Source organism: Pelodiscus sinensis, chromosome 2 (genome assembly GCF_049634645.1).
Source record: "Pelodiscus sinensis isolate JC-2024 chromosome 2, ASM4963464v1, whole genome shotgun sequence".
Taxonomy (NCBI): Eukaryota; Metazoa; Chordata; order Testudines; family Trionychidae; genus Pelodiscus; species Pelodiscus sinensis.
In genome coordinates this window covers 44,403,229-44,418,887 of record NC_134712.1, presented here as the reverse complement: position 1 = coordinate 44,418,887, position 15,659 = coordinate 44,403,229, and the positions used below count along the sequence as shown (strand labels likewise).

General features: G+C 41.1%; 1 protein-coding gene across 4 annotated transcripts in view; it reads right to left on the bottom strand.

Moving 5' to 3' along the window:
* The window catches only part of MMP16 (matrix metallopeptidase 16), a 254,586-nt gene extending 240,051 nt beyond the window's left edge, over positions 1-14,535 (bottom strand). For 2 of the 4 annotated variants that reach the window (XM_006112976.4, XM_075920430.1), the window contains exon 1: positions 14,001-14,535. In XM_006112976.4, the coding sequence (XP_006113038.1) occupies positions 14,001-14,132 (132 nt within the window). In that variant the 5' untranslated portion in view covers positions 14,133-14,535. Of the gene's footprint in view, positions 1-10,813; positions 10,837-14,000 lie in introns of those variants that run through there. The other 2 variants (XM_075920428.1, XM_075920429.1) reach the window with 2 other exon arrangements.
* Positions 14,536-15,659: the final 1,124 nt, after the last annotated feature.

Here is a 15,659-nt window from a genome sequence, read left to right as displayed (position 1 = left end):
AGTAAACTGGTGGAAACTATAGTGAAGAATATAATAATCAAGACACATATACAAACATGGTAGGATGGGAAAGACTCATTGCTTTTGTAAAAGAAAGTCATGTCTTACCAAACCATTACAGTTGTTTGACAGGGACAACAAGGATTTGGACAAAGGTGATTCAGTTGGTAGTGTGTGGTTGGACTTTTAGAAAGCAATACACCAGGCTCGCCAAAGGCTTTACGCAACAAAAGGAGTCATGGCATAAGAGGAAAGGACCTCTCATAGATCAGTAGCAGGTTAAACAGTAGGAAACAAAGAGTATGAATAAATGGTCAGTTTTATAAATACACACCATATAATTTGCAAGCATCTCACCCTTATGATTGTTTCTTTTAATTTCTATTTAATTAGCATCCACATTTGAGAGGTAAATAGTTGGGTCTCTTAAAGATCTACACCTGGCACGCGCTGTTTAGCATAATCATAAATGAACTGGAGAAGATGGTAAGCAGAGAACTAGCAAAATTTGAAAACAATACAAAATTACTCAGGCCAGGTCTAGTCTAGATCCAAAGGTCAGCTTAAAGTATGCAACTCCTGCTATGTAAATAACAAAGTTGGAGTCAACATACCTTAAGCCGAACTTGGCGCTGTCTTCATAGTGGGAGGTCAACAGGAGCATTGACTCAGTGGCCTTTAGGCCACTCAATCCAGAGAGGGAGTTCAAGGGGCTTCCAAGGGCCTCTCACTGCCCTCACCAGCAGTCAAACTAGGCACCCCTCAACAACATCCTATTAACATTTATTTTATTTAATAAACAATGGTTCATAATCATGTTACATCATCCTCATCAGGTGAAACCTTTTTCAGAGTACACAGTGGCACAAATCTATACCTGCAACGTCACTTTCATTTAAAGACAAGACTTCAAATTAGGTGCAAGATTGCAGGGATCCTTTGTTATCTCACACCCACTTCTATGTTTCACTCTAACAAGTCAGGGGAACCTCCCAAATCACTGATCAGCACATTGAGTCTATATTCTTATATAGTAGTTGCCAGCACCTTGGACTGCAGAACAGACAGCACTTTGAAACTAAGCTTGCCTTGCCTCACCAGCATCAGCTTCAGACAGTTGTTGCCAAAGGCAATAGGAATGGACTAGTGAAAAAGACTTTTGGAGTTTGTCTACACTACAGAGAAGATCGAAGCTTCTGCTGTTGATTTTCCAGAGTTCGAATTAGTGGTCTAGTTAAGACAGGTAATTCAAAGTGAGAGGAGCACTCTGGTCAATGCCAGTAATCCTGCTTTCATGAGGAGTAAGGGAATTCGAAGGGAGAGTGTTCTTTCTTCAACTTCCTGCAGTGTAGACAGTGCCAAAAGTCAAGTTAAGGTTCTTCAACTTCAGCTTCACTATTAATGTAGCTGAAGTTGCGTATCTTAACTCGACTTTGTCCTGTAGCATTGACATACCCTTGGAGTGGGATGGGTTTCTAGAGTACATTTACTAGTGTTTCGTCAAGCCTACTTTTGAAACCCCTATCACGGGAGATACTGAAATCCTGACTGAACAACACATTAGCAAACTACAATACGAAACAATCCTGCACTGGCAGAAATATGACCTGACTAGCGGGAGTTACCCAGCATTACTCGGGAAAGTGGAGGAACAAAATTTAGAAAAACAGTAGTCCATTATTGTTTTTTGAATGGTAGAAAAGTTGCACTGAGTTCTATAGGGATTAAAATATATTTAAAAAAGTATAAAACAACTAATTTTACATGTTGTCATGAAAAACATTATTATGAACTTTGTTTTGTTTCATTGTTCTTAACAAATATGTACAAAATTTTTCCACTTCCAACTCTTGAACACGCAGCATAGAGTTGTCCATGTGAAAAGCAAGATGTCTCCAAATCAATTCTAACTACTTTAAGTGGCTGTCCTTGCACTTTGTCAATATACATTGTTGAAATATAAGTTGACAGTTGATATAACTGAGGTGAAGAGCCTGAGGGGAGGGAGGGAGAAGGGAGCTGCGTGCCTGCCGTCGGCGCCCAAGCCCGCCCTCCACTTCCTTGTCCCTCCGCTGGTCTTAGTGAGTGACTGGCCCTGCCGCTTCCCCCGGAAAACTGTTTTTCCCCACACTGCCAAGCTCCGTGCAGCCCTGGGGAGAGGCGTCAGTCTCTCATCTCTTCTCTCCCACAGTACCTTAAAACCTTCTCCTGGACAAAAGGCTATCCCATGCAAAGTTTGGTTGTGGTAGCTCTTATAGTGTCCAAGTTATTAGTGCACAAACATACAAACATTCTCCTTTATATATTAGATAAGTTGTTTCTATCACTGTTATGACTCTATGATTTAATAACAGTTGATTTTCATGGCTGCAGGCAGGGATCTATAACAAAACAGACTTTTTAAAAGGCAAAAGAAAAAATGGAAAGAGATGGCAATGGCAGATAAGAAGGAAAACAACAAAGGGAAGAAGAGGACTGGTGTTTACACATAAAGGAATGTGGCCATATGGTTAATGAATTGGACTGGTAATCTGGAGAATTAGGTTCAGTTCCCAAATCTAACATATACCTCCCAGGTGACCATGGCAAGTCTTTAACCTCTCCACACCTCAGTTCTCCATCTGTAAAATAGTAGGCTAAAGTCAGGAAATGCACTTCAAAAAGAAAAACTTTGTCAAAGGTGCCCAGAACACTGAAAGGGCTCTCTTTTATTGTATTTCATGATAATCCAAATAAATAACAGAGGGTGCTTCTAAACAGCAGGGCTTAACTTGAAATAAGCTACACAAATTGAGCTATGTCAATTGCGTCGCTTATTTCAAAATAGCTTATTTCGAGTTTTGGTGCTGTCTAAACAGCACTTATTTTGAAATAGAGCACTCTTCTTCCGACTTCCCTTACTCCTCGTACAATGAGGATTACAGGAGTCAGAGTAAGAGACTACCAGCTTTGACAGTATTTCGACATTATTTCGAAATAACTGCCTGCTCTGTAGACGTGGACTAAATTATTTTGAAATAATGTTGCTGTTTAGACTTACCCTAAACGAATAGGAATGCAATCAGATACAACAGAGATGAGACTCTATAAGAACCCATATTAAAATTAAAATACAGTAAAACTCCGATGGTCCAGCATCTGACGGTTCGGCACTCCTGATGGTCCGGCACCATCAGGAACCCGGAAGTGCTCCGGGCAGCCAGACCATTGGAGCTGCTCTGGCCCCAGCTCTCCCGATTCAGCCGCTGCTAAAACTGACCAGCGCTGAATCCAGGAAGCAGGGGGCAGAACAGCTGGAGTGCTGCCGGGTACGTCCAGTAGCGCTGCCCCTCGGGGCTGCGGGACCAACCCAGCAGCACCTCAGCTGTCCCGGATTCAGCCACTGCTGAAATTGACCAGCGGCTGACTCTAGGAAGCCCGAGACAGAGCTGCTCTGCCCCAGCTTCCTAGAATCAGCCGCTGGTCAATTTCAGCAGCAGCTGACTTGGGTACACCTGGGACAGAGCAGCTGGGGTGCTGCTGGGTTGGTCCCCGCAGCGCCGAGGTTTGGCGTTACCAGACCAACCCAGCAGCCCCCCAGCTGCTCTGTCCCAGGTGTCCCGATTCAGCCGCTGCTGAAACTGACCAGGGCTGACTCCAGGAAGCCCGGGGCAGAGCAGCTCTGCCTCTGGCTTTCTGGAGTCAGCCGCTGATAAGTTTCAGCAGCAGCTGACTTGGGGACACCTGGGGCAGAGCAGCTGGGGTGCTGCTGGGTTGGTCCAGTAGCGCCGCTCCTCAGTGCTGTGGGACCAACCCAGCAGCCTTCCAGCTGCTCTGCCCCAGGCGTCCTGATTCAGCCGCTGCTGAAACTGACCAGGGCTGACTCCAGAAAGCCCGGGGCAGAGCAGCTCTGCCTCTGGCTTTCTGGAGTCAGCCGCTGATCAGTATCAGCAGCAGCTGACTTGGGGACACCTGGGGCAGAGCAGCTGGGGTGCTGCTGGGTTGGTCCAGTAGCGCCGAGGAGCGGTGCTGCGGGACCAACCTGTCAGCACCGCAGCTGCTCTGCCCCAGGAGTCCCCAAGAGCATCTGGGGTGCTGACAGGTTGGTCTCACGGCGCCAAGGGTCGGCGCTACCGGACCAACCCAGCAGCACCCCAGCTGCTCTGCTGCAGGCACCCCCGATTCAGCCGCTGCTGAAACTGACCAGCAGCGGCTGAATCGGGGACTCCTGGGGCAGAGCCGGACTATCAGAAGGGAGGGCTATGAGGGGGTCTGGGGTAGCATCCTCCCACCCCACCCCAGACCCCTCATAGCCCCCCCTTCTGATAGTCCGGCATATTTGATAATCCGGCACCCCCTGGGTCCTAAAGGTGCCGGATTATCGGAAGTTTACTGTAATATTGTTTTCAATTTTCTTAGAGTGGAATATTTAGGTCTTATCCAAAACCATTAGAGCTAATAGGAGCCTTTTGAGTGATTTCAGTGGGCTTTAGATCAGTCCCATTTTCTGTTTTCATCCTTGGAATAGCCAAAATTGAAATTGAACAGATTTTGCTCAGATGTCCCTATAAAATTCAGCTCTTGGCTGAAACCAAGTATGAAAAGTTTCAGTCCAAACAGGAGACTTATAGATTGTTGTGGATGTGAAATCTGGAGGATGAAAAGCAAGTTCGCATTGAATCTTAGTGCAAGCATTTGTTACAGTTCTAATTTGCAAATTTTTGTGGGTTGGAAGATCCTTGTGGAAACTGTAGTTGTTTTTTTCTGTTCTGCCACTTGCTCTTGAGAAAACTGTATACTTCAAATAAATTATGTTTTGGTATTCTTGATGAGAAGTTTAGAAAGCTTTTAGAATATTTACCTAAAATTAAATATAATTTACATACTTATTATTGTATTATTATTACTATTATTATTGTTCTTTGTTGAAAAAAACTCTTAGCTTTTAATAGCATTTTTCATCTTTAGCTCTCCATGTACTTTAAAAAAGAAGGCAAACAGCAGTGTTCCCACTTTACGCAAGGAGAATCTGAAGCAGGGAAAAAGGTAAACTGACATGACCAAAATTACAGAAAGGAACAGTGAGAATATAAACCAAATCTGCTAACTCCTAGAGCAGAGCGATAGCCCCTGGATGAAATTGCCTCTCCGCTTCCATTTGAAAGCATAAGCAAGATTCAGTGAAAAATTAATAATTATATATATATATATATATATATATATATATATATATATATATATATATATATATATAGTAGAACTAAGCTATAGCAGAATCAGAATACAGCACTTCTTTGTATCAGTCTGAAAACTAAAAAGCAGAACACATTTTTCAGATTATAAAGGAGCAATGAGAAATGGCCCTTTCTGCAGTGATCTGAATCATTTTTGCAGATTTAGCTATTTTAATATTATTACTATTACAGGTGCAGTGGCATGATCTTGTAATCTCAGCTACTTGGGAAACTGAGGCTGGCGGATTGCTCAGGGATTCCAAACTATGGCATTCTATGCCAATCAGGTGTCTGCTACCACTGACAGCTTCTCCAGAGGGTAGCTGAAAGATTGGCCAAAACCGATGTGCTGTGACCGTCTTTCTCTCTGTGAGGGCTGATGGACCAATCGATCGAGGTGATATCAACTAACTATAATATAATAGTTTTATTGTGTAGACAGAGCATTAATTTTATTTGAAGTTAACCAAGAAATTACATCATGATAGATCTGTGCAACATCCAAACCACTGCTTGTAAATAAACTGCCACAAATTCAGCTTCGGTTTCATGGGGAAGACAGAGGACTACACAGCTTTGCTACTAGCACATCAAGCAACACAATGATAGAGCAGGGAAGGGTAGCATAATAGGATTGTCACCCAAGGAATAAGACACAGCACAAAAGCAAAGACAATTTCTCCCTAGAACATTGTTTGAAAATCCATTGATGACTATCAGAGAAGGGGGAGTTCCCTTCCATAAAAGGGATGTTTACTTCTCTGTTTCATTACCAATCCATGTTATAAGTACTTGTCATTTTCCCTTTCCCCCTTAACTGCAAACAAAACACATGGACTTATCCTACAGCATGTAGGGTCAGTGTGTGCCATATAAGCACAGCCCTAAAGGAAAGGATGGGGGTGCAGTTGCACCCTCTCAGGGGAAGCTGAGGAAGGGATTGTGGCACACTCTTTACCCAGCTCTGTGGTGCACAGACAGCATGATCTGCAGGCCAATTGGGTGGCAGAGACAGACCCACCTCCTCCCTCTGGCTTTGATGTACCAAACACTCTCTAGAGTACATGAAGGAAACAGCCCTGTGCTCCTGCCAGTATGCAAGAACTGACAAGTGCAGAGGGAAGAGAGATACTTTACCCTACCCTTCCTTCCCCACTTGCAAATCCCTCACAATGGCCAGTAGGAAGGTGGCCCATAAAGAACCAGAAAACCACTCAAAATAATCTTCCTCCACATTACAAAAAGCATATGCTTAATTTATCTGATATCATGCACCATAATGAACACTTCCATTGCTTTCGACTGAATCTTCTACAGAAAATAATGTGACTCATTGTTTTAGCCAAACTTCCACTGTAGTAATAATACAAGATATTCGCTTCTTTTCATCTCAGGATTTTAAGGCATTTTTCAAATGCAGGACCTAAACCTGCAATACATAAAATCTGAGACCTGATCCTGCAAGGTTTCTGATTGCCTCTATTGTAAGGCTCAATGCCTTATAATCAATCAGATCCTTTCCAAATCAGACCATTAAACCTATCTGTGGAATCAATGGAAGATTTGGGTCTGCAAAAAATACCAGATCAATTCCATTAGTTAATTATGTTGTATAACATCCTAAGACGTATGAAAGAATTACTTCACCCATGACTAAAAGGCAGTTCACTTCTCAAGTGGAATACAGTAACTATTGCAGGAAAACCTTACCAGTATCCAGTTTCAATCAACAGGTAAAATTATAGAACTACATGTTTCTATTTCTATAAATTGTCAATATTAATTCTTCCCAGAAATTTGTTACAATGTAATTGTCTTTACTGTATAGTAAAATGGCTTATCATGAATTATCATCAACAGAAGAATGAATGAATAGCTGCCACGTGACTAATAAATAAAGGTTCCAAATAGCACGGCCTCTCCTTAAAAGATAAAACTGTGAACATAATTACTTTTAAAATCAATTTCTGCAGCAAGCAAAACCATGTTTGAAACTCCAACTCTTCTTTGTACACACTGAAACCAAATCTGTCATCTGACATATCAGAGATAGCAAACCAAACATACTCCACCTGCCCCCTCACATTATGGTGAGTGGCAGGGAGTGGAGATGGAAAATGGGACAGGCAATAAACTGTAATCCAATATGGAGGGGTGAGGAGCATTCATGCTTAAACAAGAATATTAAAAAGATATGTTATATTAAGTATCTTCAAACAACATTAAGAATAAGTAGTCTTCTAGGATTTTAACACCATAAAACAATCATGAATTAAGTAAATGAAGAAGAAAGACTTTAAAACTGAGAGAACAGATACAGGTTAAAATGTTTTGAAATCTATATAATTCACTATTTTATCTTTATAAACTCTTACAACTGAGCCTGCTAAGTGCATAAGCAGAGTTAAGGTGCCTAGAGCAAATACTGACCTTTTTAGATGGATTCAAATAAAATTGACAAAGAGGCATAAATCTTAAACCACTTAAAGAAAATAGTATACCCACTCTGAGAAAACAACAAATTACAATGTATTAATCTCACCATATTTTACTGTAGGATGGCCTCCTAAGTGATGGAAGCTGGATTTTAGGCAATAAAATCAATATTTCTTTTATAAAGTTCTTATGAAATAAATAGTTTAATACACTGCAGTTTGCTATGTTTATCTTGCTGTGTTCACAACATACTTTGTTTAACCAAACCTTTTCTTTCATAAAACTGAGAGCTACTAATTGATTTGTTGTTCAAATACTAGAGAACTGATCATTTGTAACAGCAGATGGGATTCATTTTAATTCTAAACAATTCCCTCCCATTAAAACCATATAAGCCCTAAAGAACTAATATATGAGTTGGACTGTGTAAATTATTTGGGATAGGGACCCCTTTGCTTTGTGTTTGCATATTGCCTGACACAATGGGGATCGATCCAGGACTGGAGCCCCTGTGCACTCCTGTAATACCAATAAAAATAACAACATTCCCCTCCAGTATGTTACTCTGTTAGTATTCTTAAATACAGCAATGATGTTTTGAATTATAGCAGGCAATGCAATAATCCAAGCAATAATCTCCACTCATATTTCATAGTCACATTGAAAGGAAAGCCAATTCACTGCATAATACCATCTGCCTTTTATGATGGAAGAGTGTGAAAAGCCTTCCATTAGCTACCAGAGCCATGACTTTCTGATTAACCTCAATGTATACCAATACTGCTGCACAATGCTAAATGTATTAATGTATGCATTCATCAGAAGCCTTTATACATCAATTTCTTTGTACCTGTTTTTTTTCTAATTAACCACTAACTATACTACATTATATCTACATTCTCTACTGAGTAATATACCTCATCCAGCTAGCTACACCCACCATTATTGTTAAGAAATGGTTTATCGGCATCCTTTTATAAATATACTCACAACTTCAGTGGATATTTTGTGCGAGTAAGAGGTGCGTACCTGGGCCCTTAAAATGCTTGAATGTAATGTATAATGCTTGTACATAAAAATAATACGAAGGACCTATCAAGTTCCTTTCCGTAAACATGGAAGCGTATGATGTCATGAACACCCTGAACTGCTTTTTCCATGTAATTTCCGGGCTTGCTCCATAACAAGCTCTCAGTATGATACTGCATAGCACTTGCATTCTAATTAAGTATTCTATTTGAAAAGCATATAAAGGTGAATAGGCATGTTTTCTTCCCATTTTTTTCTTCCCTTACAATTACAAGCTGAAGAGTTAAAATAATGAGTTTTTAAAATTTCGAAGGAGACAACACGGAGAGATGAAAAGGTCATGTATTAAAATTCAGCAGGAATTGGACACTAATTGTAAAGTTTGTTAAGAATGAAAACAAAGAGGCTCTCAGTTGCTTGTTACCATGAAAAAATGTTACTAACTAGACTGTATTTCTATGAACTTCTGATTCTACTGTGTCTTGTACCATGATAAGCATTTTAACTGTCACACTTATTTAAAAGGAGGGAAGAGAGAAAGAAGGTTGTATTGTTTTAAGGTATTGTTCATGTTAAATAGGACTCACTTTAAAATCCCCTTAGGGAGCCAAGCATATATATTTAGCAACAGAGGACAGAAAATATAGCATAACAGTCTGCTTTAGAAAAGAGATGATGAACCACACTTTTCCTTCTAGTATTTCCAACAACACTGATGCAGCTTGCGAGACTAGACATGATCCTGCAAACACTTCTTCACCTAGTCCTCCTTACTCACATAGATGCAATAACTTGGATGGGGATATTCATATGAGTAGGAGTAGGCAGAATGAGAGAATTGGGAAAGAAATGTGCTGTATAGATCCTTCTCTTTTGATCTAGGTAGTTTGTTTCAATGGGTTTTGATTCCCACACCCCATCTATTAAAAAGATGAAACTGTTCTTAATGCAATATAAACAAAAATAATTACAGAAATTCTTCAACTGTTGAAAAATGTCAGCTTTAGGAAAATTGTTATCAACATTACAAGTTTAAGGAACACATTCTACCCTTTAATCTTTGTAACTATCTATGAGTGTTAAGAGTTCTGCTTGCAGATTTTTAACTGGGATATTGCCAACAATCACTAGAAGTGTTTAGTATCTAATAATGCAAGAAAGAGTATACATAACGAAGACCCAGTGGGAATAAAACTGTTTCCCTGAGAATTCTATTACCCTATATATTGTTTCAAAGGGGAAAATCCAGTTGGGCTATTACAGGAATTTTAGATAGAAAGATATGTCAAAATTTGTAGGATAAAATCTTAATTTTAAATATTTTGTTAATAAGACTAAACTAAAAATTTAGGGAACACTGAAAACCTTTGGTGCATAATCACTCACACAAGTAGACCTCAGATTTTGATGGCAGTACTTATATGAGTAATATGGAATTAACAATCTGGACCTTAATCCTAAACTTTGATCCAAGGTGACACCTTAGAAAATGATCTCCAAAACTCCACAGATGATCAGAAAACTCTGAAAATGAAAGCTAAAATTCCCTACACTAGCCTTACATAAACAGTAGATGTCAAATATTGTTACTCAAATGCGTTCATGAATTCTTTGGGGAAAAAAGTGGATTTCCAGCCCTCCATTATCTAAATCCACTGCTAAATGTGTATTGACATCAGAAAGAGGGGGTGTGAGAGCAATAATATGATTAACATAATAAATAAATTACATTTTCATTTCTCGCTCTGATCTACACCATACTCAGCTATATCTACATATTAAAACAATATGTACCATATGAAAGTCATCAGTGACATTCATGTTTCAGAAATTACACTTCAGCTGTCGCTGAAAGCAGGACCTTCACCCACTTCCATCTGGATGTTTAGCAAGAACAAGCTTTACAAACAACCCAGTAAATTTAAAATGAATGGTCATACCAATAATAAACTTCCTCTTTTTGTCTTAGAAGACAATATCTACATTTAACCACTTTGAACACCATTAGCATCTCTTGAGATGTGTTCTAGCTCAGTCTTACAAACTCAAGTTGGAAAACAAGAAACCCATCATTTCTATACAAATATTATTCACCACCTAAAAATGTTAGACTATACGAATCAGAAATACAATACCAAATAGAATGATCCATGTGTTCCAATGCTCAGTAGCTATCATCAGCATTTTCTCCAAAATTTACTATAATCAGAGAGTATAAAAATTAAAAAATTCTAAATTCACAAGAAAACCCAATTACTATAAAAATAATCACATCACAATCTGTTTTCCAAATATATGTGTTCAGTGGCACTGAATTGAATCAAACTGGCACTAGATCTTTAAGGCAACCTAATTTCTTTGTGTATTTTAATGGATCTTGGAATGAATTTGTCATACTCCATTTTACGGATTTATTATGGAGTGTAAGTAGTTTATGGGTCTGATGCTGACACACAGAATTGTATGGCACAGTGTCACCATATTGTTGCCAAGTCCTTTGCCTCATATTCTCTTCTGCTTTGTGATTGAGGCGTCTCTCAATATTACAACAATAGACAACTGAAAGCTATGAGGAAATGAAATACCTTGGAAGTGGAATATGTTTCGTTTCAGGAGCAAGGGGAGGGTCAGGATATGGGACATCTCTAAGGAAAGAGAGAACTGTTCCCCTCTCTCCAGCTTTTCCTTCCTTGTGGTACTGTTCTTCCCCTGCTATTTTTCATATACAAGAAAGAGAGGAAATGAACTGGCTTCCCTTCTTTCCTTGAAAACTTCCCTCATCTTCTAGTTGGCCTTCCCTTAGTGCCCCCACTAGATGACAGCATCCTCTCTCTCCCATCCCACCACAACTCCATCTGCTGCCCATCTCTCCAGCAGAAGCAGAAGTCTACAGAGGGAGAAGGAAGTTCTTCTGAAGCTGAAAAGTCTTTTATATCCCCAGAAGGGGGCCACAATGGAAAGACAGGAAAGGATGCATAGACCTGTCTCCTCTCTTCCTCATTGCTTTATTTTATATCCACCAATGAAAGAATGAAGTTAACAAAGTAGTGATATAGTGGAGGATGTGGTTGAGAAAAGAATCAAACAGTGCATGTCAGCTCAAAAGAATGGGAGAGACATCAGGGGGAAGGAACAGAGTAGCATTGCATGTGAGGAAAAATACTATGGGATATGAAGAAAATTGCTAGGAGTGTTATTATTTATAATGCAGTAACCTCCAACAGCTGCAGTTGGGATCATGGTTCCATTATACTACACATTGTACAGATAGAAAGATATGGTCCCTGTCCCAAAGAATTTACCATCTAATATAAGGGTGGGCAGGGGGGAATATTAAGGGAAGAGATAAGGTATGTGAGTGTTGGAGATATTGGTGGTGAACAAGAGTAACCGGACATGGCAGGGGGAGAGCTCTTGGCCAAAGATACCAGTAGTTTTCCGTGGTTAGGAAATATTAATGATGTCATGGAAAGACCAGGATTGCATGGGGAGAGATACTGATGAAAGGAGGAAGACCAGGAATGTGCACTGGGAGAGAGAGCATGAGAAATTTACACTAGGAGGCTGTGTATGGTGGGGCAAACTCTCATTGATGGAGAGGGAGAGTATTGTACTTGGATCAATGGGGAGATCTTCTGGTAGGGAGAAACCCAGATTATGTGTGTGGGAGGAGTGAACTTGGGTATGAAGAGAGAGACCTGTATTCTGGAAGGGGAGGGAGGGAGATCCTGGAGGAACAGAGCAAGAGGCAAGACTGTTCAGGGGAAACCAGGAGAGAGAGAGAGAGAGAAACAGAGAGAGAGAGAGAAACAGAGAGAGAGAGAGAGAGAGAGAGAGAGAGAGATCGGAACATGGACTCTGTCATGGTGAAGGAGAGTGAGGGGATGGGCACACTGATAATGTATCTGGGAAGAGATTTTTTTGTGCATGAGACCAGGTGTGTTATAGGAGATCTTGGATGAAACAGAATTGGTATGAGGTACAAATGTGTTTGGGGTTGGGGAGATATGGTACAGGGACAGGAGTGTATCTGAGGGTGATTTCTTCACTGTGGGGAGGTAGCAGTAACACGTGTCAGTGTGTGCCAGCTAGAGGAACAAGAGTTTTTGACAGAAAAAAGGGGGTATATGTGAAAGAGTGAGGAAAAAAAGATGTTGAGGATCATATTTCTGCTAGAAAACAAGAGCTCAGGGAATAATAGTGTGTGGGTGAGAGAGTCTGGAAACAGGAACGAACGGTCTGTATGGTCTGTGTGTGCAGCAGAAAGTTCAGAAAGCTGAACAGACGGGAGGGAGGCAAGTGAGGAGTATGAACAGATAATAAAATGAGCAAGAGAAAAAAGAGAGGAAGGTGAAGGATTAGAGTAGATGGGACAAACGAGAAAAAAGTATAATACAGTACTGAAAAAAGAAACCAACGTGGAAATGATGCACAAAAGGATGCATCAAGATACACCATGAAAAGAAAAAATAAGTGAGGAAAAATAGGCACAAAGGAGACATAGTAACAAATATTTCTAAAGGAAAGCATAATGTAAAAAATTAAAAACTGAGAAAGTGGGATGGATTAGAATAGGGGCTGGAAATGAGGAGGCATACACTGAAATCTCATTATGGCAGAAAAATTCCTAGGGCTAGCCCACCTTGGGAAGCTATTTGGTTTAATTCATTTTGATACATTTAAAAAAAAATTCCCCTTCTTGGTTCTCCCCACCCTCCAACTTTATTGGCACCTAAATAACATTTAATTGGCCATTTCTAGTTACCAGCACTTAGTTATGCTTAAATGAGAAAGAGACCCGTTTTGTGGCTAAATATTTGAGGAGGAAATATATAACACATCAAGTTTCCCTCCCCTCTGCCCCTACGTTAGAACCTCTTTCATTCATTCTTTCTCTTTGTTAAAAAAAAAACAACAAAGACTGCAAGACATCTGAAGTCGAAGGTATCCCTACAGCTGTCTGGGTATTATATACCCTAGTTCCTTGTATTATGCCACTGGTGTGTGTTGAGGGATTCGTTTCTTCCCTAGGCGAGAGGCATATGCCCCCGGCACAATGATGTGGTTTAGCGCTGGGGCTGCCGAGGATAACGGGATTCTCAGGCTAACAGGCATCCGTCAGACAAGGGAAACTCAAACCCGAGAGCTGGCTGCTGCAGGAAAGCAAAGCCAGCGTGCATTTGTGCCCTGCCAGCTCCCGAGACATGGCTGGGGAGCTGTTTTACTGAATCAACCTAAATACTGGGGGAAATAGGCTACTGAAGGAAGAGGAGGAGGAGGCAGGAAACACACAAACACACACACACCCCAGGCTGATCTTACCTCCACATTGAAATACTGCTCCGCCGTGCACACCGGGGCACATAAAATCCAAAGCAAGGTTTGCAAGAAAAACACCCTGGCCTGATGTACGAAATCCAACCGGCTTCCAGTGCTGAAGGCGAGTAAGATCATACTGAACTGCGCCTCAGTGGATGGAAGAGCCCTCTTCTCCCTCCGCTCTCGCGCCTTCCCCTCGCGCGCGCACACAAGCCCCGGTGTTGGGGAAGAACTCTGCAGGCAGGTTCACCCACAACAGGGGAGGAGGAGGAGGAGAAACTGAGACTTCACTCCACCACACACAGCAGCAGCAGCAGCAGCAGGGTCAGCTCTTACTCATCCTCAGTCCCGTAAGGAGGGAATGTGGCGTCCAAGTACAGCTGCAGCTCCTGCTGGGCTTTTCCCTTTGCACAGCAGCCGCCTCTGTGTCCTCCTCCTCCTCCCCCTCCTGCTCGGAAAGGCCTTTGCTGCCTGGCTGCCTGTGCTCCCCTGCCCTGCCTGTGCTGGTGCCTCTCCTCGCTCTTCTCTCCTCCACTCCAGAATGTTCAGCTGTAATCTACATAACTCCGCCTCCAGAGTCAGCCTGCTCCCAGGCATCTTAAAGGAGACAGTCCTGCAAGGCTATTGTCTGTCTGTGCTGGAAGGGACCTGACCCCCCCTCCACGGCAGGAGCGCTCTCACAAGGGGAGTGGGGTCAGTGAGTTTAACACACACACACACACACACACACACACACACACACACACACACACACACACACACACACACACACACACACACACACACACACACACACACACACACACTGCTTAATCCCTAGTTAGGAGCTCTCCTCCCCAATGAAAATTGAAAAATCTGTAAATTCCGTTAGCTCCTCAATTACACCTATTCATAGAAATGTGTTGGAACCCGTTTCTTCCTTTTCATAAACTGCCCTTTCTTGCCAAATGAGCTGTGTCACCAAGTTGTATGGGCAGGACAACCTCAATCTTCTGTCTATGTACTGCCTAGCTCTCTCCCTCATATTAATGCTTCTATTCAACATTCCATATGCATCTTTGATATAAAGTTATGCATTCCCTCATGTCCACTTTTAATATAATTATATATATCCCTTATACTATCTTTACACAACCTTCTTTATAAACCTTCACAAGACAATTGTGGATACACATCACTATGCAAAACCTCAAAACCACATTCACATAGTTAAACTAGCTAGATTTTTTTAAATGAGATCACAAGTTTGGTTAATAAAGTATCTCTTGCAACAATAGACTTAGATTTCTGTAAGGCATTTGACAGTGCCTCTCATTAATAAATTAGTATTATAGAAAAGCCATATGGTGCATATTACATGGGTTAAAAATTGGATATGGCTCAGTGATCAGGTCCCATTGCAACAGTACGGCCAAAAGGGTCTTTGGTTGCATGCATGAGTGGATCTTCATTAGAAGTAAATAAGTTATTTCATCTTCGCATTTGGCACACACGCAACAACTGCTGGAATACAGTACTGTGTCCAGTTAAATTCAAGACAGATAAGCTAAAAAAATTCAGACTGAAAATAAGGTGTAACACACACTTGCTGGGTGTGGTTCACTATCAGATGTAGTAGCACTTAGACCTCTTGGAGAGAGAGAGAATGAGCTTGCTCTACAG